Source organism: Nanorana parkeri, unplaced genomic scaffold (assembly GCF_000935625.1).
Source record: "Nanorana parkeri isolate BGI_ZX_2015 unplaced genomic scaffold, ASM93562v1 scaffold576, whole genome shotgun sequence".
Taxonomy (NCBI): domain Eukaryota; kingdom Metazoa; phylum Chordata; class Amphibia; order Anura; family Dicroglossidae; genus Nanorana; species Nanorana parkeri.
This window is the reverse complement of record NW_017306844.1, coordinates 949,184-973,096: the sequence shown is the minus strand read 5'-3', so window position 1 is coordinate 973,096 and position 23,913 is coordinate 949,184. Positions and strand designations below refer to the sequence as shown.

General features: G+C 43.9%; 1 protein-coding gene and 1 long non-coding RNA gene across 2 annotated transcripts in view; one reads left to right on the top strand and one right to left on the bottom strand.

Annotated features, from left to right (window-relative positions):
• Nucleotides 1-10,707, top strand: part of LOC108791821 — a 19,033-nt gene extending 8,326 nt beyond the window's left edge. Inside the window, exon 3 of the long non-coding RNA XR_001941523.1 lies at nucleotides 10,343-10,707. This is a non-coding gene — a long non-coding RNA (uncharacterized LOC108791821). The remainder of the gene's footprint in view (nucleotides 1-10,342) is intronic.
• Nucleotides 1-12,552, bottom strand: part of ILF3 (interleukin enhancer binding factor 3) — a 14,351-nt gene extending 1,799 nt beyond the window's left edge. Inside the window, 16 exon segments of the mRNA XM_018562396.1 lie at nucleotides 3,649-3,711; nucleotides 3,873-4,011; nucleotides 4,101-4,274; nucleotides 4,542-4,679; nucleotides 4,783-4,923; nucleotides 5,004-5,203; nucleotides 5,816-5,926; nucleotides 6,009-6,120; nucleotides 6,212-6,309; nucleotides 8,294-8,405; nucleotides 9,324-9,419; nucleotides 9,850-9,941; nucleotides 11,218-11,365; nucleotides 11,447-11,627; nucleotides 12,177-12,406; nucleotides 12,496-12,552. Coding sequence (XP_018417898.1) covers nucleotides 3,649-3,711; nucleotides 3,873-4,011; nucleotides 4,101-4,274; nucleotides 4,542-4,679; nucleotides 4,783-4,923; nucleotides 5,004-5,203; nucleotides 5,816-5,926; nucleotides 6,009-6,120; nucleotides 6,212-6,309; nucleotides 8,294-8,405; nucleotides 9,324-9,419; nucleotides 9,850-9,941; nucleotides 11,218-11,365; nucleotides 11,447-11,627; nucleotides 12,177-12,406; nucleotides 12,496-12,498 — 2,038 coding nt within the window. The 5' untranslated portion in view covers nucleotides 12,499-12,552.
• Between the last annotated feature and the right edge of the window lie 11,361 nt (nucleotides 12,553-23,913).

Here is a 23,913-nt window from a genome sequence, read left to right as displayed (position 1 = left end):
TGGGGAGGGGGTTATGTCCCCATCCTTCAGCTGAGCCTTATGAATACCAAGTAAGCCCACCCTTGGAAGCTGCTAGAGGAAAATATCTAGTCTGGCTACTCTGCATTCCCTGAGATCCTACTGGAAGGATGAATATGCATCCTTCTGCAGGGAGGACACATACCAATAGTATTTGCATGTTCAGGTAGAATACTGCTCCAAGGATTATGAATAACAACTCTAATTGTAATCTAGGAAAAGCATTCATGCCACTGTATTAGGATAGCGGCTATTGAAATATTAAATTATGCCCAAAATGGTTCTGAAAATATTTATGCAGAGGCGACGATTTAAGGCTGTGTCACATTAGCATTGTGAATAGGATCTGAGGCTATCTACTCTTCTCCCTCAGATCCACTCTGCAGGGAGAACAGTGCAGCAAGGAAGCAAAAACTGGAGCAGCCAGAAGCAGAGCACTGCTGTAGTAGGTTGGTATTCTATAAGAGACACCTCTGACTGCTACTTTGTATTCTACAAGTGACACCACACTGTTAGTGCGACGGGGTCTTAGAGTGGCATAATGGGATTCCAGTGTACAAAATATCCCTAAGCAGTACAGAATTGTTTAACGCAATTGCAGACAATGTGCCATCAACACATTGACCTACATTTCAGTCAGCCATCCTCACAGCTGAGGAAGTTCAGAGGATAAGTAGCCTGCATTCTGTTCTAGAGACTCGGATGGCCAATTTATCCAGTCTGCTGAAAGCATGTTGTACTACATTGTATGCAGAAATAAAGCCACATGTTTTGGCTGATTCTGATTACTCACAGAAGCCAGAAGGACCAATTTGCAAGTCCTCCACGGCATTGCTCTGATGAACCCCCACTAAACAACCAGGGCTATCCACTTTTCTACTGTACTGTTAACCATGCTTGCTCTGGAGACTTCAGGTGAGGTCTATGCTTGCATACCAGTTTCTAGGGCGTTCTAACTTTCATGCATACACAAATTTCCACTTTTGCAGTCGCAGTCACCCCCACCACCACTAGCTTATGTACTCGCTCCATTCACACTAGAGGTAGGAACATGAGGGCAAAATAAAGTAGGTGGCTATACCAATCTGGCTGCAAAAGTGGAAATACAATTTAAACAGAGGTCTGCAGGCCCGCCCCCCAATTTAAAAAGGTTCACTATAAAGTATAGACAAGCCAACCAGCTGATGGCATTCACCCAAAATAAAGTCTTCTGAATGGGCCAACACTAATAAGCCCTCCAAGCATTCCTTACCAGTTGGCAGTGTTTACTGTAAGGTTTCAATGATCATTTCCAGAACATTCATGGTTTATACAAGATTTATTAAAACATGGTCACGCAAAGTAAAAATGCAAAAAAATTGCAACAATAAAAACACTAAGTTAAAAAAAAAACAAAATTATATCCTTTGCCCACAATGTCTTATGTTACTGCCGGGGACAGCCTCCACTGTTCAGGGACAGAACAAACGGACAAATGAAACGATCGACCGGAGAAGTTTTGACAACCATAAAAAAAAAAAAAAGAATCTCAAGTTCCACTTGTGATCATCAAGAATCCTGAGGAAGGTTGACACTTCCACAATACACTGCCGCAGGCTACAGTCTGAAAGCTTGAAGTGAACAGTCCAAAAAAACGCATGTGGAAAAAAAAATTGTGAAGAATTGTTCGTCTTGCAGAGCTTAAGACAGACAGGAGTAAAGAGCTGATTTGTGGGTTTTTTGGATGGGTGGGGTGCAATACGCTACAGATGTTCTAAGCAGAAGCAAAATCATGATAACCGTAGCAGTCTGTGAAAAAGTCACCTACAAAAAGGGGGAGACAGCAGAGAGAAATAAAATTAGAATCCTCTGTAGAATGGCCATTGTGCCACAGATCGGTTTAAGATTTGTTTTTTTTTCTTTTAGATTTCTCTGCTCCTGTCTCCCCACAACAAAAAGGTTTGTTGAGGATGTGCCTGGCGGTGACAGGGGAATCTGGGAAAACTCGCGAGTCAAAAAAATTGAGGTGTGAGATTTCCTCACAATGTTTAACCAAAGCAGAGAAATGTAAAATGACTGACAGAATTAACGCACATTATTACTTTTTAATCAATTCAAGGAAAGCCATCCAAATCTAGTAAGGGTTTTGGATGAGGGTGAAGTAGGAACCCTCCTTACATAGCGACACCTCCCAATAGGGCACCAGCCTGAAAAGATCCAACTGGAGTTCAGCTTTTTGCCATCAGTGTCAGACAACACAGTTCAAGGGCACCGATAACTGACGGCAAGAGCAACAAAATGCTGGCGAACTTCAGTGGTAGGCAGGGCCATGGAGAGGAGCCATTATGAAGATGTTACCTAGTCATTCCCCCACTCAGAACCAAGTTAACAGATTTGGATGGAGTGATCCTTAAGCTGTACGCAAAACCTACAAAATAGGGGAGGTAGTCACCAAGTAGCCCATCAATTCACAAGGAGCCTGGGGAACCCAGTTCCTAGTGAACAGGCCAGATTGTCGCCACAAAATGACTGTCTCCGCTTGTTTATAGGCAACAGGTACACTTCATAAAAGCTAGCTAGTTACATACTGCTCATTTATGAGAGGACTGAAACCAGAGACATAACATGTGAAGATGCATACGTGCTGCAATGGGCAATTTCTATGCACTTCTAGTGCAGAGAGAATGACCTTCATTGACATACAGCCCATACACACCTGAACATTAGGTTTGTGTACATTTTACACCAACAGTACTCAAAAAAGAAGCAGCAGACTTTAGCCAGTCATTAAACTGGTTCCGGTTTGCATATAGTGGGCCTTTACAGCAACACCATGCAGAGGGAAACAGTTTAAATATTGATGCATGAACATTTGCTGTAATAAAGTGCAGTAACACGTCCACTTTCTGGGCAAAAAGGTAGCTTTGGTCCTCTATTCAAGTGGCCTTTCCAGAAGGATTCCTGTCCTCTTGCAGGAGGATAAGCGGGTACAAGTAGGAAGCGCCCTGGTCAGGATTCAGTTTGCCTGCATTGTTTGTTTTTGCAAGACGTGGACTGATGAGTGAGCAGCTCAACGTGCTTAACGATCGGCAGGCAAAAAAACAACTAACCCTGCTGCTAGGTCCAGCAAATGAAAAAAACAGACATACCCAGAAAAGATATGCAATGATCAGACCACTGTGTGCACCCTCCCCACAAACAAATACCCAAACACCGCACATATGACACCTTCAGTGTAGTAATGCATTGCAGTGGCAGCACACCCATTGTATTGCGACTTACAGTAGTCATAGCTTAATGGCATTACCAGTCATGCCAAGCTTCATTTTTATTGGAACAGGTTAAGATGAGATGTACTAAAACAAGCCCTCAGACCGCAACTTACCTGCAAAGGGCATTTACACAATGACCGTCAACCGTAGAAGATCTCAAGCTAGTCCTTTGCAATTTATGGCTTTTAGGTGTTACTACAGCAAGCAGTGCCGACCAAGTTAATTTAAAAGAGCGAATATAGTAACTATAAAACCAGACTTTTTTTTACAAAGTTGAACATAAAAAGTGCAAGAATATATATTTTTTGACTTGTGTACATTGCGTACCGTTTTGATGACTTGCACCCATGGAATATGTAGAACATGAATGGTTACTTACTGTATCCAGCTGTCGCGGAATTCTGGTAGTTGTAGTTGCCCCCGTAGCCTCCTCCATAGCCACCTGTATGAATAAAGACATTTAGAAACCAACACAGGAACTCAATTTGCTGAAACCAAATACTCTCCATAATGAAATGGTCGCAGGGAGAAACATGCCATGTTTCAACTTTACAAGACCACCAGCATTAAAAAGAAAGAAAACCAAGAGTGCCAAGACTATACCTGAGTTCATGTAACCATGGTTGCCACCAAAGCCACGACCCCGTCCTCTGCCACGGTTCATTCCTCCTCTACCTCCACGCCCGCGCATAGGTTGTGGTGGAGGCGCTTCATTGTACATCATCCCAAAGCCTTGATTATGCTGCAGAGAAAGTCACATTTCAGTAAGACAACTAAAAACACACAACCAGCCAAAATATTCTAAAGAGTGTCAATTACCTCGTAGCCAACTTTTCCACCTCTGGGACCACCCCTGGGCATCATTGGTGGTCTTTTCTTTTTGGGGGCCTCAGAGTACAGGTTGTAGTCAGGGAAGAGCTTTTCTAAAGCAGCAAGTGCTGCGTAGGCCTTGGCAACCTTCTTGTTAGAGCCAGAACCTTGGAATTTCTGGTTGTCCACTTCAACCTATAAACAGGCAACACACATTAGTATACAACCCAAATTTATAAGGGTGAAGTCATCTGATGACCGAGAGCAGGGGAAAGCAAACTTCAGCCCTCCGGCTGTTTGTGGTGCTAAGGCTGTTAAGGCATTGCAAGACAGCAGCCATAGGTATGGCTGAAAGAGGGAAAATGGAATGTGTAGGTTCACCACAGCTGGAGGTAAAGATGTCCACCCCTGGCCTAGAGCAACACAAGCCAATTCAAATGTTAGTGGTTAAGGGTGACTTACCTCCATTACAAATCTCTTATCATGGCTGCCACCAGTTTCAGATATGAGCTCATATTTCAGCCCTCGCCTCTTCTCATTCAGCTCCATGACTGGGTTCTTTCCATGCTTTGTGAGAATGGGGCCTTGCTGCTTGGCACTCTAGAAAGAGATGGCAACCAGGGTTAAGATACAACAGCGCCCAGTGTTGGAACAGATACAAAACGGCACAAGAGTCTATACTCTAGTTCAACTTTCCATTTACCTCTGACTGGTCTCCAGTGGTAGAATCACCTTGTGTAGATTCTGGCTGAGATGGAGTCTGGACCACAGGCTTCTGTTCCACTTCCTCAGGAACCTCTTCCTTTTCTTCCATTCCAGTAGGAATACCCATGTCTTGCAAAACCTGACCCCAAAAAAATATTAAGTTGTCTGCACAGAAACTAAGCAAACCAAAAAGCATTTTTTCTTTTGGTCCCTTCTCACCTTAACAGCAACATGAAGCTTAGCAGTCTTCTTTGAGGGCCCAGAGGCTTCAAAAGTCTTCTCATCCACTTCCACAGACATTGTAAAGATGGGTGCGTGGACAGGTCCAGTCTGGGACAACAGTTTGTACTGCAGACCTGGCTTCAGCTGGTTCAGTTTCATCAAGGCATTCATAGCTTGAGGTGGTTCTGCCTTGTCATCTGCAAAGGATCCCAATCATTAACACAAAATAAAAATCTGTCCAAGGAAAGAATTCTTTAACACTAAGCCCCAAAAACAGAATAGAGAAACTGCCACCAGACAATGTTCTTCCGCAGACATTTCAGATGTGTAAATGACACAAACTGTATGGGTCACTCAGGAGGGGCTACAGGGCACAACGTTAAATATCCCACATGTAAGCACTCCCGAGAGGATCCAAGCGGGCAGATAAGAGGTTGCAGACTTAAAGCAAACCCAATTTATCCAATTATTTCAAGCGCCAGTTTTAGCAAGTTCTTCGTTACACATTTGTCAAGTTAGAATACATTTTGGCACAGCATGCTAAAAAGTCATCAGGAAACTTGAAAGCACTCAAGCCTATAACCCTCTGCACCATGTTGGACCCACCCTTGCGAAACCCCTATACATAGATGTTCTGCGGAAGTCACACCGGCTGTTGCAGTTTGAAGTAGATTGGTATAGTACATTCTGGTTCTAGGACAGCAACATCGGCTTTGAAAACTAGCCAACAGAAGCAAAAGGGACAGTGGTAGTATGAACTAAACACATCAGAACACAAGTTCCACCCTTCCTTATAGTCCTCAATATACCTTTCTTCTGAATCTTCTTTTTCTTCTTACTTGGCGATTTGTCTTCTCCGTCCTCCTCAATGGGGCGTTTCAGGGCTGGAATAACATAGGTAGTGCTAGGAGGAATCTGGACTGTGAAGCAAAATTCAAACAGATTGTTAGAACCAGAATAGTTACAGGACAGCTTTTACAGAAGGTAATAAATAATATATACCTGTGTAATCAATGGGTGGGTCAGGTTTAGTCTTCTTGGGCAACTTTGAGGGCAGAGGGTCCATGCCCAATACTTTATGAAGTTGGCCAAATGCTGCCAATCTGAGAGCATGCTGTGGGAGGAAAAAAGGGGAAGATCAGTATCCAACGTAGCAGCCAAGACCACTGTAGACTCCTTACGCCGATAGAGTACTAACACCATACCTGTGCGCTGTGGGTAATGTCTTCACGCTGCTGTCTTTCAAGATGACCAAGGGCATCAACGGCTTCTTTTTCACATGGATCATAGAGGCCAGGACCATCTACAAAACAGGATTTAGAACAGTAAATGTCACTGCACAGGTAGGTTTATAAAGATCAAATGGGGGGATCAGCTCTGGATCCACACCTCTAGAGAACTAAATGAAACCCTAAATCGAAACAGGGATTTTCAAGTATAACCAGATAGTCACAACATGAAGACTTAAAATATTAGCCATGAATTTTATTTACACACTTAAAACCATATGCATGAAACATGCAACATTAAAATCATGCTGGTGACCCAAAAACCTACATTATAGCAAAATGTGTCTAGAAAAAGAGCAACAGTTTTTCTAGGCCTAAAAAAAAAAATGTTTGTTACCTTCACACCAAAAAAGGACTGAAAGTGCAATACCTGTACATAATTCTCGGTTTTGGATCACCCAGCATGATTTTCATAGTGACCAAGCTGGACTAAAGTAAACACATTTCCACCTTTAAGCGATTAACATTTGTTGTAATGTAGAGGTGCAGCGATGAGTAAATTTTCATGACCAACATTGCTGGCTTTTAAATTTATGGACTTTAGTAGTAGGGATGTACCGAGTACTCGCTGCCAGGCTTCCCAATACCGGAAGCGCAAGTATTGGGCTAGGTATCAGAGCATTTGGGAGTACGAGTCCTCGGCATCGATACTAGTATCGGTATCCATGCCAAGTACGCCGATGCATTGCCCAATACTTGAGCTTCCGGTATCAGGAAGCCTGGCAGCGAGTCATTACAAGCTGCCCAGCTTCCCAACCAATCAGGAAGCCGTGGGGTCGTGTAATGACGCAGTGCCCGGCTTTTATTGGCCAGAAACCCGACTCCATGCTTTCTCGTCACCTAGTGACAAGCTTGGAGACTGCTTCCCTGCTATTCAGAAAGACGTGTGGCGAGTCATTACACACCGCCTGACTTCCTTAAACGGGATTTCTGGTATCGGCAAAATCTATTAGATATAGATGGTAAAAATCTGGAGTATTGCAGTGTGCATTGACTAATTTAACAAAATATATATAAAAAAGACAAAGCTTTCGAGAGTTGACTTCAGGTGAGAAGCAATACTTGGCAGTATTGCTTCTCACCTGAAAGTAAACTCTTGAAAGCTTTGTCTTCGTTATATATTTTGTCAACTAAGGGTATCATTGCACACTGCAATACTCAGTTTTGTTTTTTTATATAGCTTGTCTACTGGGCTAATACAGCTAACACATTATATATATATATATATGATAGATAGATAGATAGATAGCACTGCAGGCTGCAACAGACTGTAGAGTAAAGAGTTTGCCATTTCAAAAAGGAGTCATGAGGTGGACAACAAGTGTGTGCATATACAGAAACTCATATGCTTGCTTCCCTTAGTGCACATTTCTGGGTTTTTCTCCCTTTTAAATACCTTTGCAGAGGTATTTTTAAAAAACCATGCCAGCAATGTGCACAGGCAGCAAGCATATGCAGTTGCGGTATATGAAGACACCTGTTAGCAGTCCTCTTCATTCCATGGAAATGGCCGCCTCTGTGCTCTGCAAGCAATGTGTGTATGTTACAACCAAGCTCCCTTCTCATCCTCCCGACCCTGGTGTCAGACTGAATTTCCTGTGGAGAAAGTGGAGTTTAAGATTCAGGGCCAATTCACACCATGTCCGGATCATCTCCAGAACAGACCGTTTCCGGACCCAAAATGCACCTCAATGTATCCCTATGCCATTTCTGGCCTCTGTTCACACCTGCAAGACAATTTTAAGCACAAAAAAAAAAAAAAAAATCCAAATGCAGAAAGAAATCAATGCACTGCGTTCCAGGTCTGGTTCAGAAAATGGTGTGAACCTGCCCTCAGGCCTAAATGAAAAGCCTGCAATGCGAGTCATGAAGGTGAAAACGGGCTTTAAGATAATACAGACATGAAATCAGTTACCAATGTGGATAACACCAAAGCCTAGTACAGTACATGGCTAAACTAGTCACTTCAAAAAAAGTAGGAAATTTTCCGACCTGTACCTGGCATCAGTATTCCAGAGCTGAGGCATTCAAGGACTCTTCTGAAAGCTTCACCAGCTCCCATGGGCCTGTTTGCTGTTCCAATGGCTTTCTCACAAAGCAATTCAAGAGGCTGCAAGGGAAAGAGTTCAGTGTAAGGAGTAAAGTGACAAGTTTCAGCATTTTCTCTCAGATCAAGAAACCACAAGCCAGCATGGATTTCAAGACTAAACTAAAACCCCTCTGAAGGAACCCTCAAAATACAGCATGGTAAGCAAGACTGGTCCATTCTAAAAAAAAAAACAAAAAAAAAACGCAAAGCATTTAAAGCAGACCTTTACCCATATCTTTAAAATAAACACCTTTAGAAATGTTAGTAAGGACAAGCTACAAACATACTCCTACATAATTGCTGGCTTTGCAGACCTTATGTCTCTTTTCTTCCCCAGCCTGGCAGTGGCCATGTTTACATCTCCAGGGAGAAAATGCATTGCTTTGGCAAGCTGAAGTGATTTTGCCCTTTCAAAAGCAGGAAGTGAAGGCTCTGCAAGTGTATTTAAAAAATAAAATTTTACACCCAACGTGTGTTCTTAATCATACATAGGGGGGATGCATGGGAGAAATTTGATTTGTGTAAAGGTCCGCTTTCATAAATTCATATGAGAAATACCCTCTGAAGTTTTAATCATTGTTACTTCATTAAAAGGAGAACTATGGGAAGAGTGAAATGCTCTTACCCATTAGTTAAAGCCATCGTGAGACACTACAGCGGTCACTGCTCCCTGCAGGATTCCTTCAGCGAGGAATAGGGCAGGGGGTGCACAGAGAGGCAGAGCCAGCTGTCAGACAGCAGTGTTCCCAGCCACAGCGCTGTGCTGTGCTGTCAACAGCCCCACTATATGTCGTGTCTCGGGTCACAGGAGGACATTAGGAAAATGTCTTCCTGTGACCCAACACTAAAAAAGGTTTGACCATAGTTCCCTTTTAAAAGCCTGTCCTTAAAGAATTCCTGGAAGAATTTGGAGGCATTAGGATTATAACAAGCACTTACCCATCCTCTTAGTGGTTCCCATGTAGGCACACGAGTGCACAGGTCACGCAGGACACGGATGACAATAACACAAGACTTCAGACCATTAGCCCTAGCCTGAGACAACGGAAAACACCATTAGTTGTCAATGTTACGTTAACACAAGCCAGAAAAAAAAGAAAGGAAATTAAAACAGAAGCCACATTTTGTAGTGCTACTTTGTCAAGGGTAAAAATGTGAACTATGTTGAAGGATAAGCCTTGTGTTACATTAGCAATTACTGTAGAGCAGAGGCAGAATTACTCTTAAAACAAAGCAGCAACTAAGAACTAAGCATAATGGCACCTTATGAAAAGGTGTATTTTCAATGTATTCAACTTGTGCTTCCTCAGCTGCCTGTGTGAGTGACAGGAGCTAGATCAGCACAGCTACTGCTCGTGTTTATTTAAAATCTTAAGTCATGTGGACTGTGTTAATTTAAAAAAGGTGAATGTACAAAAGAAAAATGGCATTTACTACTTTAAGACAGAAATAATAAAATGCAAACCTGGAACCACTTGGCGTGTCGGAGCGACGCCAATGCAGCAAGGCATTTGTGCCTGTCCAGAACGTCCGGTGGATCGCTGACTGATAGCGTTTCTATTCATGGATAAGAAGACAAGGCACGGTTTGACCAAGGGGTTGTCTGTCAGGTGGACGGGGATGAGGCAGCTTCCAGAGGGCAGTGGGGCTTCTTGTACTACCACTCACATAATACCCTGGAATCTGCTAAACTGCTCTAAGACAACAACAGCAACACATATATATATATATATATATAAAATAATCCCCAGCTCCCCATCCCCAAACCACTCAAACACAAGCTTCAACCTCTACTATATACATAGCCTAAACTGACATGGATAACAATAAAGCAGCAGTCTGCATAACAAGACATTGAAGGCAAGATGTATAAAAGATAGCTAAACGAATAGTTTTGGTCAATCAGACCACACGTATATATCCATTTTCCAGGCAACACATAAGAGTTACACATTAAGAATGACAGAATGCTGCTTTAAAGTAACGAGACCCGAGAAGAAAATAAAAGCAAAATACAGATGAGCTGCAGCTAGCAACTTAAACTACAATTCTGCACTAAACCTTCCACCCAGCTCGACTGCCCTGGCCACAGCCCATGACAGAGAGAGTCCTGTTGGTCAAAGGTCCAGCGTCCCTAAAAATCGACAAACTAGAAGTCTTGATACGAGATCAGTTGTCAGAACCATATTGCAAAAATATTCAGAGCAGCACAACAGATCAATGGCGAGTCTATGCTGCAGCAAGACCATGTCTCATGCCCAGGGTTTTAGATAAGGCTAGCCCATCTATGGGAAAGGTAATGACAAAATTTTGATTTTCATTTAACAAAAAAATAAAATAATGTGGTCTAAGCCAGTCTAACTTTATCCAAAACATTGCATTGGTTCCTGGTGCTTCACATGCTGACTAGTCCCTTCCCAAAGAAGGGCAGGGGCTATCATTCTTGCTGCAACACACACTGCCCAAATACATGCAAAAAACACCATGTATCTAACATCTAATGTGATTCAGCATCACAGGGGCCTGCAATTTTTAAACGTTTAACAGGCCCCTCTGACACTGTATCATGACTAATATCCACAGATGGGGCCACTCATTTACAATACAGTAGGCAGCAAATCCCAGAAAGGTGGGGAATTACAGTATTTACTGATTAGCTAATGCTGATAGTGTATTATAAAAAAAAAAGAAAATCAGACATTAGGGAGCAGATATATTATTGGGAAGCCTACAAATACAGTACAGGAAGAGGGAACGGGTGGGAAATAATGTGAGGGTTTAGGGGTCGAGTGGGGGCCAGTGTTACTTATCAGCCGTTTTCTGCCTTCCGTACCTCCAGCACTCATCTTTTCAACCTCCTCCCGAACTAGAGTGGAGGTCAGGCGGATGTTAAGTGTGAGCTGTGGCTCCTTTGTGTTCTTGATTACAATTGTGGCCTCCCTGATATTCGGCACAATTTCGTACTTCTCGTCAGACACAGTCTGCAATTGAATTCAAAACCATTAGCCACCCATAAACTCATTTCAGCCACACATTTAGCAAAACAAGGCTCCAAAACGTACCACAAATTGAAGAATAAGGTTGTCCGACACCTTCCTCAGAAGGGAAATTGTGGGCTTGTCTTTACACAGAAGAACCAGTTCCAGATCCAAATCGCCTTTCAAAAGAAGCCCCTTGGCAACAAGTCCAACCCTCATCACACCACGGAGCGTCCTGGTGGAGTTCTCTCCGGTTTTCGATTCGCTAAAAAGGAAAAAAAAGTTAAGATCCTTAAATGATACAAGGAAGCACTAAATGAATCAAATGCTTGCATGTTGGGGACTTGAAGTTTAAAAATATGTTCAAACACTCAAGGTCAATTGGCAAAAAGGAGTCCAAACAGGGATAGCTCAGTCCTGAGTTTGCCTACACAGTCTATCGAGTACTAGAGAATGCACAAAACATTACCTTGCGGAGGATAGAAAAAAGGTTACATTGAAACGAAAGCAAAGCAATGGATGTCAATTCTTGTTATAGCAGGACACTATAAAGCCAATTCTCAGGGTAGAGGATATTCCTGGTAAATAAGAGTCCAGTTACAACTCAACCAGTTGAACAGGCAAAACCCAACACGCCTCAATAGACTTCAATGCTAAAAGTGCAGTAACAAGCAACTGAAATACAAAAATAACTAAACTGCATCGTAAAAGATTTGCTGTACATTATACGATGCTTTAAATTCCAGAAAAGCCTGAACGTAAAAAAGTTATATAGAACAGTTCCTATCAAATGAAGCCAGCTTCAAATATTTACCCATCCTTTCCCTCTTCTGTAGTCTCTTCTGGGGTCTCCACTTCCGGCTGTACATTGTCTCCAGTCTGGACCTTCTCTTGCTGGTCAATCCAGTCGGACACAGCTTTCAAGGCCCTTTCTGTGTGTGACACCATGTTCTGGACAGCCTCAAGTTCCTCTTGAGTTGGATACACCACGGAGTGCTTTGCCATGACATGGCGGTCATCGTTCAGGAAGATGCGCATTGGACGCTGAAATTTGGAGGAGCAGAAGTTAAGCCAAACACCTACATGAGAAAAATAAAAACTGAAGTTCTCCAAGCAAAATATCCTCAACTCACCATTGTTGGATTTTAAATGTTGGAACACTCAACAGAAATGCTTCCCAGGGGTAAAAAGATCTGCAATGCAAAAAAAGAAAAAAAAAAAAAATCAGCAGCCACAAAATGATTACAAAAGGGGACCATTAAAACATCTACCTGTACCCAACTAGAGTAATGTGTGAATCTCCAGGGAAAATATGGACCCCCAAACAATTAAGCCAGTGAAAATAACACATGCCCAATTTAAAAACAGCAATTTTCAAAGTCGTCAGTCTCTTAAAGCAAAATCTCAAGGCACCTCAAAAGGACATTGTTCCCCAAAGAACTTGATAGCAAATCCTAGACAGGGGTCTAGCATAATTTTAAGGTGACTTGGAGGATGGATACAAAAAAAGCAATGGAGTCTCCTCCTTGACAGAGCCACCTTTTACGTCCGACACATACTGTCCCTTCACAGAGCCCCCGTGGAAATTTTAAGGCACCCCTAAACATACCAACCCGACAACTTTTAAGTTATTTATCACCCATCGAGCAAAGTTCATATATACACTTACAAAAGCCATACTACACACCATCAGTCCCCATCAAGGTGCATAGAGCCCTGTAGCATTTTTCATGATTTCAATACACAAGTGCAAAGATTCGCTATAGATGTGCCATTGTGCACCACTCAGCATGCTCTATTGCTACAGCACCACTTTTGAACAGATTATAGAACACAAGTAAAGCTAGGGCCATTGGGGCAGTCTGCAATCATCACAAGGACATGGTTGTATTCAGCTCCACAGACCGAATACTGGGAGTAAGATTGAACTTTGCCAGAACACAATCATTTGCGTGGATCTGCACCAAACTTCACAGCTCCCTTTCTCAGAAGGGAACAGGAACAGTCTACACCAGACAAAATAGCATTAGGCAGTCTAGATGTAAACATAAAACAAACTTGTCTGAAGCTAAAAATGTGTGATTAGTTTTGTTTCCTCGTTACAGGAGAGAGAGAGGTGTTCTGCAATAAAGGCTTCTTGCCTTTCTCCTTGTAATCTTTCTACTGGAGCTTCACATGAACAGCTCAATGTACCAGTCTGCCATCTTCCGGATGCCATAATTAAACTGCGTGCAATCTGAAGAGGACGGGGAGATGCGAGGGCTGACTAGGGAGCTTGCAGACATTGAAATCACTGGAGCAGAAGTATACCCAGACTTAGTTCTGCTTTAAATCTGAATGGTTCTTAAAGAGGCAAGCCTATAAAAAGAGCAGCAAGTCAGATGAACATCATTAGAATGATAGCAGAGTCTAACTGGTCCACAGACTATTGTTCTTTTCCACTGTCTGCAATTTAAAGTAGCAAGGCTTCCATTGCATCCCACCACATAATCTAACTCATGCCCGAGATCTGAGCATGACTATCACATTAGCCAACACTTGCAGCATCTGAAGACAAACATTTCCATCTACACAGATTCATATCTGCTGCATCTTACATAAGACATTTTAAACATTTGGAAACTAATCTGAGATTGAGTTCTATATATAGAACAAAATGCAATACCCAGCCTTAGCTGATAAACCAAATGGCCTGGCACCAGCCTACAAAGAACAGATTGTACACAAACTAAAGTCACCTATAGCCAGGGCTTGAAAAATCCACTTGTCAGTGACGAGAGGACGGTGGAGGCCAACGAGGAGCTTGCCGTCTGTTGTTATTACACGACCGGCCGGGAGCTTTACATTCAAGTGATCGGGCGTCTCTAGAGACACTCAATCGCTTGTATTAGCAGCCGTCACTGCCATTGCCGGTCCCGAGATCTGTGCCCGATAAAAAAGGTGGGTACCGGCAATGGCAGTGACAGGAGATCAAAGGGAGTTCAGTACACGAACTCCATTTGATCTCCCAGTCCCCAAATGCAGGAAGTGATGCGTTACATCACTTCCTGCATTCAGTGTCACTCTCCAGCTACAGAAGCTGATGAAGCAGATCTCTGCTTCATCAACTTCTCTGGGGGTCCCTAGGTGACATTAGGGGTCTTGGAGACCCCCGATATCTCCATAAAGAGGACCAGTCATGTAATAGCAATAAAGTTGTGTAAAAAAAATCCATGTAATCCATGTTTTCCCTTCTCTTTGCTGCTCTTCCTTTTAAATCTGTATCTGTTCTCATGCTAGGCAGATTTTGTTTTACAGCAGACTGCCTGTCTCAGAAATGGATACATGGTGTCTGTGTATACATTTGTATAGGCTTGTAACCTGAGCCAGCACTACAGGAAGAGGCACTCAGCTGCAAAGGGAAGTTCTCCCCCAGCATGAGAAGACGAGGATTTAAAAGGAAGAGCTGCAAAGAGAAGGGATACTACCATGGATTACAGTAAGGTACACATGACACTATTGTTTTATGTTAAAAAATCTGAGGGTTTAATGTCACTTTAAGTTGAATTTGTATACAAGTCAGAACATGTACATTTTTTATTTCACTTTTTTACATTTTTTTTGTCTCTAATTTTATTTTGATGCTGGGAGCAATAGCCAGCCTGCTATTGGATATTTCAAATTGCAATAGCAAGCTGGCTATTGCATCCACCCACTGTCAATCAGCAGAGGAGGGGCTTGAAGGAGAAAGTTCTATTGGGTTCTCCCATGCTGATTGACAGCAGGCAGGTGCAATAGCCAGCTTGCTATTGGCTATTGCATTTTAAAATATCCAATAGCAAGCTGGGTATGGCTCTCAGCCTGCAGATGAGGCGGGGTGTGGGGCAGAGGTGCAGCGGCCGGCCGGGGGAACAGAGAAGCAGACGGATCAGGGGAAGACAGCAGCGGAGGTGCGGGAGCAGCGGTCTGTGTCCCCGCTGCCACTGCCAACACAGGGACACAGGCCGCTGCAGCCACACTTCTCTTAAAATGTACTGGTGGCTGCCGGTACATTTTGGAGTACTGTGGTTCCCGGCTCGTAAGTACGGATTGTCCGCAACCCAGGGACTGCCTGTACTTAGAAATTTGTCCTTACACCCCACATATTCCAACCAACATCATTATGAAGGGCTTACTTACTGCCCAATAGGAAGGCACCTAGAGTATTTTCGGGCTGGTAAGCTGATATTACCTGAAGCAACAGAGCTTTGCTGTATCAGGACAGCCCGGGGTTCAGGAATATCAGCAAAGACTGCAAGCACATGCTGGAAGTTCTAGCTGTCTGCACTATACAAGTCTTTTCCTTCATTAAAAAGGAGCATGCAACATTTCCCCTTTCCACAAGATGGAGAACAAAAACCACTACCAGTATGTAGCCAGTACATAGCCATGGGCTGCTTTTTAATTGGAGGGAAAAAATAGTTCCAAAGCAGACAGCATGTGTCAACGTAGTGACGCAAACAAGTCATATCTGCAGACATTGGAGGAAGTACTTGTTGCTTAGAGTGACCCCATGGCCCTTCTTGTACAGGCATGTTCCTTAGTAAGATCAATCCAGTGATGACCCAGTCACTAACCTGAGCATGGAAGCCAAGTCCTATTAGTGTGGCATGGATTCTTCAATGAACTTCTACATTTTACAGTTCTAAAAGGTTCTGCGCATTAAAGTAGATCTAAAGCCAATTCTCTTTTGGCTACAGTAAGCCAAGTTTTACCACAGGGAATTTTGACCTCCTCATAAATACTACAAGGTTAAGTGTACAATACAGCTAACTATATCATACAACAATTCATATTTGGTCATTTGGTCACATGATCCTTAGTGCATATACCTATAAACATTACTGGTCTAAGAATATTGTGCCACTCGCATCACATCAGAATCAGGGTGTGGGACATGGCACCAGGACTGTAGATATTGCACATAGCAGAGAATCTAATATGCAAAAATTTCCCATACAGTTCTTGAGAGAAGACTACATGACCCAGTCCCACATCATCAATTCTGGAAAGTGGCACAATATTCTGGTACCATCCTTTTTTTGTATGCACATGCACTTTGAGTAACAAATATTAAATGTTTATGTTACATAGTAAACATGTATAAATCATGCTACTGTGCAAGCATTCTCCCTTTAACCATACCACCCTTGTAAATCTTGACATTGCGGTCTGTTAATACAGATAAACAGACTTATTTGGACATTGTATAGGGGGCAAGTGTGGACTTTGAGTGAAGTTATGGACATGAGGGGTTGCAACAGTTATTGCCTTTTGAGTGATGTGTCACCAACATGGTTTTACTGTCCATGTTAATGATTTTTAAAGAAAGTCATGCTATGTGTAATCACCAACATGGACTTTATACTGAACTACATGCATCTGACAACCTTTATCAAAATAATTAAAACGGGAGGATGTGATATCTAGCCCCCATCTCTACTCAATATTTTACTTAAAGCGGACCTTTACACTCAAATAAAAGAATTCCACCAATGCATCCCTCTATGTATGATGATTAATAATACCAGACACGTCGGGTGTAAGATGCTGTGATTGTGAAATAATGACACTTGCAGAGCATTCACTTCCTGCTTTGAAAGGGTAAAATGACTTCAATTTGCCAAAGCAACGCACACTGGGATTGCCTTAGTAGGGCATTGCTGGGAAATCTAATGGAAATGAATTTTCCTACCTCGAGATGATGTGCATGGTCACATGTCCTAGTCACATGTGCCAGAAATAGAGGAAGTAACAGAAGATCTAGTAACCTGCCCTTGGTAAACATGGCCACTGTCAGAAGACTGGGGAAGAAAAGATGAAGTATGCAAAGATTGCAAAGCCGCCAATTATCTAGAAGTATGGGATTGTAGATTGTCATTACTAAACACTTCTAAAGGTGTTTGTTATTATTTTAAAGATCTGGGTAAAGTTTCACTTTAAAGTGTATTCCACTTCCGCCGTCACATTTGAGAAAACCTGTTATGTTTAAGCGTTTTTTTTAAATAAATTAACTTTTAGCCGTTTCTTTGGTGAAAGTATTTGTGAAGATTCAAGGCTGCCGAGAAGATTAAAAGTGAAAGTCAAGGGAGCTTCCTCATTGCCTTACACTGCTTATAAGTCTTTAACCCTTTGTTGAGCCCCTTCCTACACATAACATAGGGGAGCTAGGCAGGATATGTTTTACACCAATACAAAGCACTATTAAAACTTGCTGCTTCCTTTTCTATCAAACCATTGTGTGTTAGGAAACTGTCCCTCTATTGTCACCTTGAAACTACTCCGAGTAGCCTGGAATCTGCAGGGAGGACTTACCCAAAGACAAAAAAAATAAGAGAAATGGGTTATTCAGTTATGATGTGTGATTGGGAACACTGTGGAACGGTCTCAAATTTGCAAAAAAGGAAATACACTTTGCAATGGCCACTCAATACTACAGAGCGCTGACCAGACGGCTCGCGTCAGCCTGACCGGTTATGTAGCTGACCAGGCGGCCCGCGTCGGCCTTCACACAGCTGCTGCTAAGAATAGGAATGTTCAGCCACACAAAACAATTACGGATCATTTACCTGCCAACATTTTGGCTCCTTATAACCAAACTCCAAGGAATAAATGCATGGATGAGTTGGAAACATTGGTCTTCTACCAAGCTAATCTTGAACTGTCTGAAGCTGAGCTTCATATGATCGGTTTAGATATTTGATCAGATTAAGCAATCTGGGGACCAAATGAACGAGTGGGAATATTAATTGCTATTAATACATAGCCGCCATTATACCAGGAGAGGTTATCCATGAAAACTGGAGCAGAGTTTACTTATGGCAACCAATCAGCTTCTCTCTTCAGTTTAGCTTAGAAAATGAAACAGAGAAGCTGATTGGTTGCCATGAGTGAGCCAGATTCTGTCTGCTCAGGTTTTCATGTACCCGCCCTAATGAGTCGCTTCCGTCTAGCCCCAGGCTACATTCACGCCAGCACTCTGTTTCTTATTAAAATGCAGAAGTCATTATCCTGGAATTAAACTATAAACCGTGTTCCAGATCTGCTCTCCGGTGTTTACACATAGCTGTGTTTTTGGAGTTTATCTACATTTATAGTCACTAGTCAGACCTGGAACACAAAGGATTCTATGCACCCTAATCATAAGGTCCCCAAGTCTGAAACCATTCAAAATTAAATTTATATGTTTAGAAGTGTCTTACAGGTGCAGATCAAGGGTAGGCAAACTACGGCCCTCCAGCGGTGGAACTACAAATCCCACGAGGCATTGCAAGATTCTTAAAGCCACAGACATGACTCCGAGAGATGCATCATGGGATTTGCAGTTTCACCACAGCTTGAGGGCCGGAGTTTGGCTACCCCTGGTGCAGATCAATGGCATTGTGACTGAGGCGGCAGCAATTACAGGAAGTCCTGACTGCTACGGATCATCCCCCATCCCTGCACTTGGTTGCTATGGAAAGTCTCCATGGTTGTTACAAATATCCACATCTTTGCACTTCGTAGCTACAGAAAACCTACATGGTTACTACGAATCACCCCCCCCCCTGGAATTGGTACCTAAAGAACCTCCCCACTTGGTAGCTATGGAAAGTCCCCATGGTTGGTATGATGGCCCCATCAATGCACTTGGTTGCTATGGATGGACCCCATTACCTGCACTTGGTTGCTACAGAAAGTACATGGTTGCTACAGATTGCATCCCATCCCTGCACTTTGCTACAGATATATCTAGCAATGTGCTTGGTTGATAGGGAAAGTCCCCATTACAACACCTGGCTGCCATGAAAAGCTCCTCTACTACACCTGGCTGCCATGAAAAGCTCCTCTACTACACCTGGCTGCCATGAAAAGCTCCTCTACTACACCTGGCTGCCATGAAAAGCTCCTCTACTACACCTGGCTGCCATGAAAAGCTCCTCTACTACACCTGGCTGCCATGAAAAGCTCCTCTACTACACCTGGCTGCCATGAAAAGCTCCTCTACTACACCTGGCTGCCATGAAAAGCTCCTCTACTACACCTGGCTGCCATGAAAAGCTCCTCTACTACACCTGGCTGCCATGAAAAGCTCCTCTACTACACCTGGCTGCCATGAAAAGCTCCTCTACTACACCTGGCTGCCATGAAAAGCTCCTCTACTACACCTGGCTGCCATGAAAAGCTCCTCTACTACACCTGGCTGCCATGAAAAGCTCCTCTACTACACCTGGCTGCCATGAAAAGCTCCTCTACTACACCTGGCTGCCATGAAAAGCTCCTCTACTACACCTGGCTGCCATGAAAAGCTCCTCTACTACACCTGGCTGCCATGAAAAGCTCCTCTACTACACCTGGCTGCCATGAAAAGCTCCTCTACTACACCTGGCTGCCATGAAAAGCTCCTCTACTACACCTGGCTGCCATGAAAAGCTCCTCTACTACACCTGGCTGCCATGAAAAGCTCCTCTACTACACCTGGCTGCCATGAAAAGCTCCTCTACTACACCTGGCTGCCATGAAAAGCTCCTCTACTACACCTGGCTGCCATGAAAAGCTCCTCTACTACACCTGGCTGCCATGAAAAGCTCCTCTACTACACCTGGCTGCCATGAAAAGCTCCTCTACTACACCTGGCTGCCATGAAAAGCTCCTCTACTACACCTGGCTGCCATGAAAAGCTCCTCTACTACACCTGGCTGCCATGAAAAGCTCCTCTACTACACCTGGCTGCCATGAAAAGCTCCTCTACTACACCTGGCTGCCATGAAAAGCTCCTCTACTACACCTGGTTGCTATGAAAAGCTCCTCTACTACACCTGGTTGCTATGAAAAGCTCATCTACTACACCTGGTTGCTATGCGCAACTAGCCTCGTGCAGCATTCTACCACACAGTAATCCTAGAAAAAAAAAAATCATTCTGGACTAAACATAAAATTGACCATAAAGCATTTCAGAAGGAAAAACACAAAAAGGTTTCGAACACAAAAACAAGGGATCCAATTCCGAAGAACTCAGAAGCCGGAGCTCCGGCGGCCCCATTCATCAGACAAAGGCCATGAAGGAGCCCGTGCGCACGGGCCCGGGAAACCCCGCACAGTCACACACAGCCGCCATCTTCAGCCGAAAACACCAGAAAAGCAGTTTTGCCGCGAAAAAACTACAACAGATAAAAAGTCATCTACCTGACAAAGAACAAAGCGACGCGATACAAATAAGAGAGCCGATAACCTCGGCCGCCGCAACGAACAAAATGGCGGCCTAATAAAGAGAAAATGGCGGCCGCGCACAAGTAGACCCACGCTGGAAGGAAAAACCCACCGCGAAGAACACAAGCGCCTATGCGTGACAACAGATTAAAACCCCGGAGAAACGGCAAAGCTGGAGACTTACCGGCGTCTGCCCGGTGATGTGTGGCCTCGCTGCGCAACACGATGGAGGAAAAGAAGGAGGCCGAGCTGCGTGCTGATTGGCTGTCCCCACTCACGTGGTACGAAACACTGGCACGAACGGATGGAAGCGCCCGGCAATGTGGGATAGAACGCAACTGCCGCTCGCAGAGCATTATATAGAAGCCGGCGGGCAACGCCCACCCACCAAACGTACTAGCTTACCATTGGTCGACAGGAAACTGGAAACGAGGCGTGGAACGCTTGGATGTTTGTTATTGGCTGGGATGCTTCGCGGCGCAGTGGGGAGGAGTAAAAGTGTGGCCGGGTGCCAGTGATCCTGTGAGAACAATAAATGTGGTTCTCAGTGGGAGAAAAGGCTTTGTGAAGGGTTGTGTGTAGTTTCTTACAGGAAATGACACAATTATTGATAGGGACACGGACTTCCACCAGGAGGGTGTTAGATAAGTGATACAGCTGAGGATTGGCCAACAGGTTGGCTACACACAAGGGTATAGTCAGTGGCTTCAATTTTGGAGCTTTAACAGCAGCACATTGTTACCATGGAGCAAAATGAATGGAGGGAGCCTACCTCAGTGTGAAATAAAGGAAGTATTGTTGTCCCCTAAAAATGAGGTCAGCTGCCCATCTGAATATACTGAATGATCAGGTTTTTTCAGCAATAGATTTTGTTCTTCCCTTATGGCACATTGAGCATATTCCAGGATGACAATGCCAGGACTCATCGGGCTTAGATTGTGTGGTTCAGGGAACATGAGACATCATTCTCACACATGTATTGGCCACCACAGAGTACACACCAGGGATGCACTGATACCAGTTTTTCGGTATCGAGTACGAGTACCGATATTTTCTTCGGCACTCGCCGAATACCGATAACGGAAGTCCAATTAAGGAAGTCAAGTGGCGTGTAATGTCTCACCACCTGACTTCCTGCTTAGCACTGAAGCCTTCTCCATGCCCTCTCGTCACCAGGTAATGAAGAAGCATGGAGCCAGATTTCTGGCCAATCAGGAAGCTGAGTGCCTTGTAATGACTCGTTCCCCAGCTTCCTGATTGGTCGAGAAGCTGGCTAATCAGGAAGCTGGGCAACAAGTAATTACACAGTGCCCGGCTTCCTGATTGGCTCAGGAAGCCGGTTCCATGCTTCCTCGTCATCAGATGACGAGGGAGCATGAAGCCGGCTTTCTAGCCAATGGCTTGACTTGCCGTCCGGCTTCCTGATTAGCTAGCTTCCTGACCAATCAGGAAGCTAGGCAGGTTCTTGATTAGCAGTGAAGTTGGCTCCACGCTCCCTCATCACGACGAGGGAACATGGAGTCGGCTTCCCAGCCATTCGGGAAGCCGGGCAGCGTGTAATGACCTTGTCTGCAAGTGTGACTATACCGGATGCGAGTGAGTTATTGTAGAGAGAAGTGGCAAGGTCAGGGCAGGCAAGGGTTGTGAATATGGCATAAAGGTGGTCTGTTGCAGAGTAAAGAAGAGAAGAGTTAAAGTGACGAAGGTTCCTACGAGTGGTGGTTTGCTGGTTGGGGCAGATGATAGGGAGAGTGTAAATCTGATGAGGTTGTGATCAGAGAGTGGAAAAGGGGTGTTGGTGAGATTGCAAGGAGTGCAAAGGTGAGAGAATATGAGATCAAGGGTGTTACCATCAGAGTGAGTAAAAGTGTTAGTCCATTATGTTAGGCCAAAGGAAGAAGTTAGGTTGAGTAGCTCAGAGGTTGCTGTGTTGTTAATATTGACAGGGACATTAAAGGCACCGAGAATGACAGTGGGTGTTTCAGGGGAAAGAAAATAAAGGGAGCCAGGCAGAGAAGTTGTCAAGGAAGCAGTGATACCGTACCTGGAGGCAGATAAATCACAGCAATCCTCAGAGAAACGTGAAAACAGATGTATACAATGAACTTCAAAAGAGGAAAGTGATAGAGAAGGTGGTGTAGGAAGAACTTGGAATGTGCCTTGTGGAGATAGAAGGAAGTCAACTCCCCCTCCCTTGCGTCCACTGGATCTGGGTGAGTGAGTCCAATGGAGGCCACCATGGGAAAGGGCAGCCGGTGAGGCAGAGTCGGAATCCTTGAGCCTGGTTTCAGTAACAGCAAGTAGGTTAAAGGAGATGGAGATCAAGAGGTCATCGATGGAGGTGAGCTTGTTATAGACTGAGCAAGCATTCCAGAGGCCACGTGAAAAGGGGGACTGGATCATGGGAGCAGAGATATGAAAATGAGATTACTTGGATTGCGGCTGCAGCCAGAGTAAGAGGGGTGTTCAGTGTGCTGAATAAACCTAGATTGTGGGGGGCCAGGAAATGTCCCCAGAAAGCAGGAGAAGCAAAAGGGTGAGAGAAGTGAGATGAGAGTTAGATTTACAATAGTGCAGGTGCTCTAAAGTCCTGGAGGCTTTGCCAGCATGTGGGTTTAGGATAAACAGAAGTTGATGGGTGCAGAAATAGGTGAGAGGGCAGGAGTGAGGATGATATGTATATGCAGAGGGGGGAAGGAATGAGAGTTTAAAGATAGCTGATACTACTGTGAGAAGGAGAGGAAGAGACAGCATGTTAAGGGAGGAGGGGGATAGAAGCAGAATGGGAGAAGGAAAGCAGGTTGTAGGAAAGACATTTACTTGCAGTCGTTATGAGGAAATGTTACTAGTGCTTTCATTTTGGGACCTTTTTTCAAAGTACCGCCGTTAAAAGTGCGCTGAAGTTATGCTTTTATAGCGATGCTCTTCGATAGCGTTGTCTGCCCTTGCCTTGACCCCCTGGCTGTGCTGGAGAAGACTTTACACAGAGGTCCAACTCTCCCATCGTCACTACAAGATCTTGGTGAAAAATAAAATGCAACTCTGTATGGAAATAAATGTTGTGACATTGCATAAGCTTATCGAAATGATGCCACGGCCAATGCGTGCCGTAATCAAAGCTAAAGGCGGTCCAGCAAAATATTAGTGTGTGACCTTTTTTTTGGCCAGACAGTGAGTAGGTTATGGTTAAAAATGTTTTTTTGTCATTTGTGTCCCATTGGGGGGATGTTACTTATTGATTTACTGTCCCATAGACACAACAGAGGAAATTTAATGAAAGTGAGGGGAAATACCCTCTTAGTTATCACTGTAGTAAGTGTCCTTGTTGTAAGACACCCCCCCCC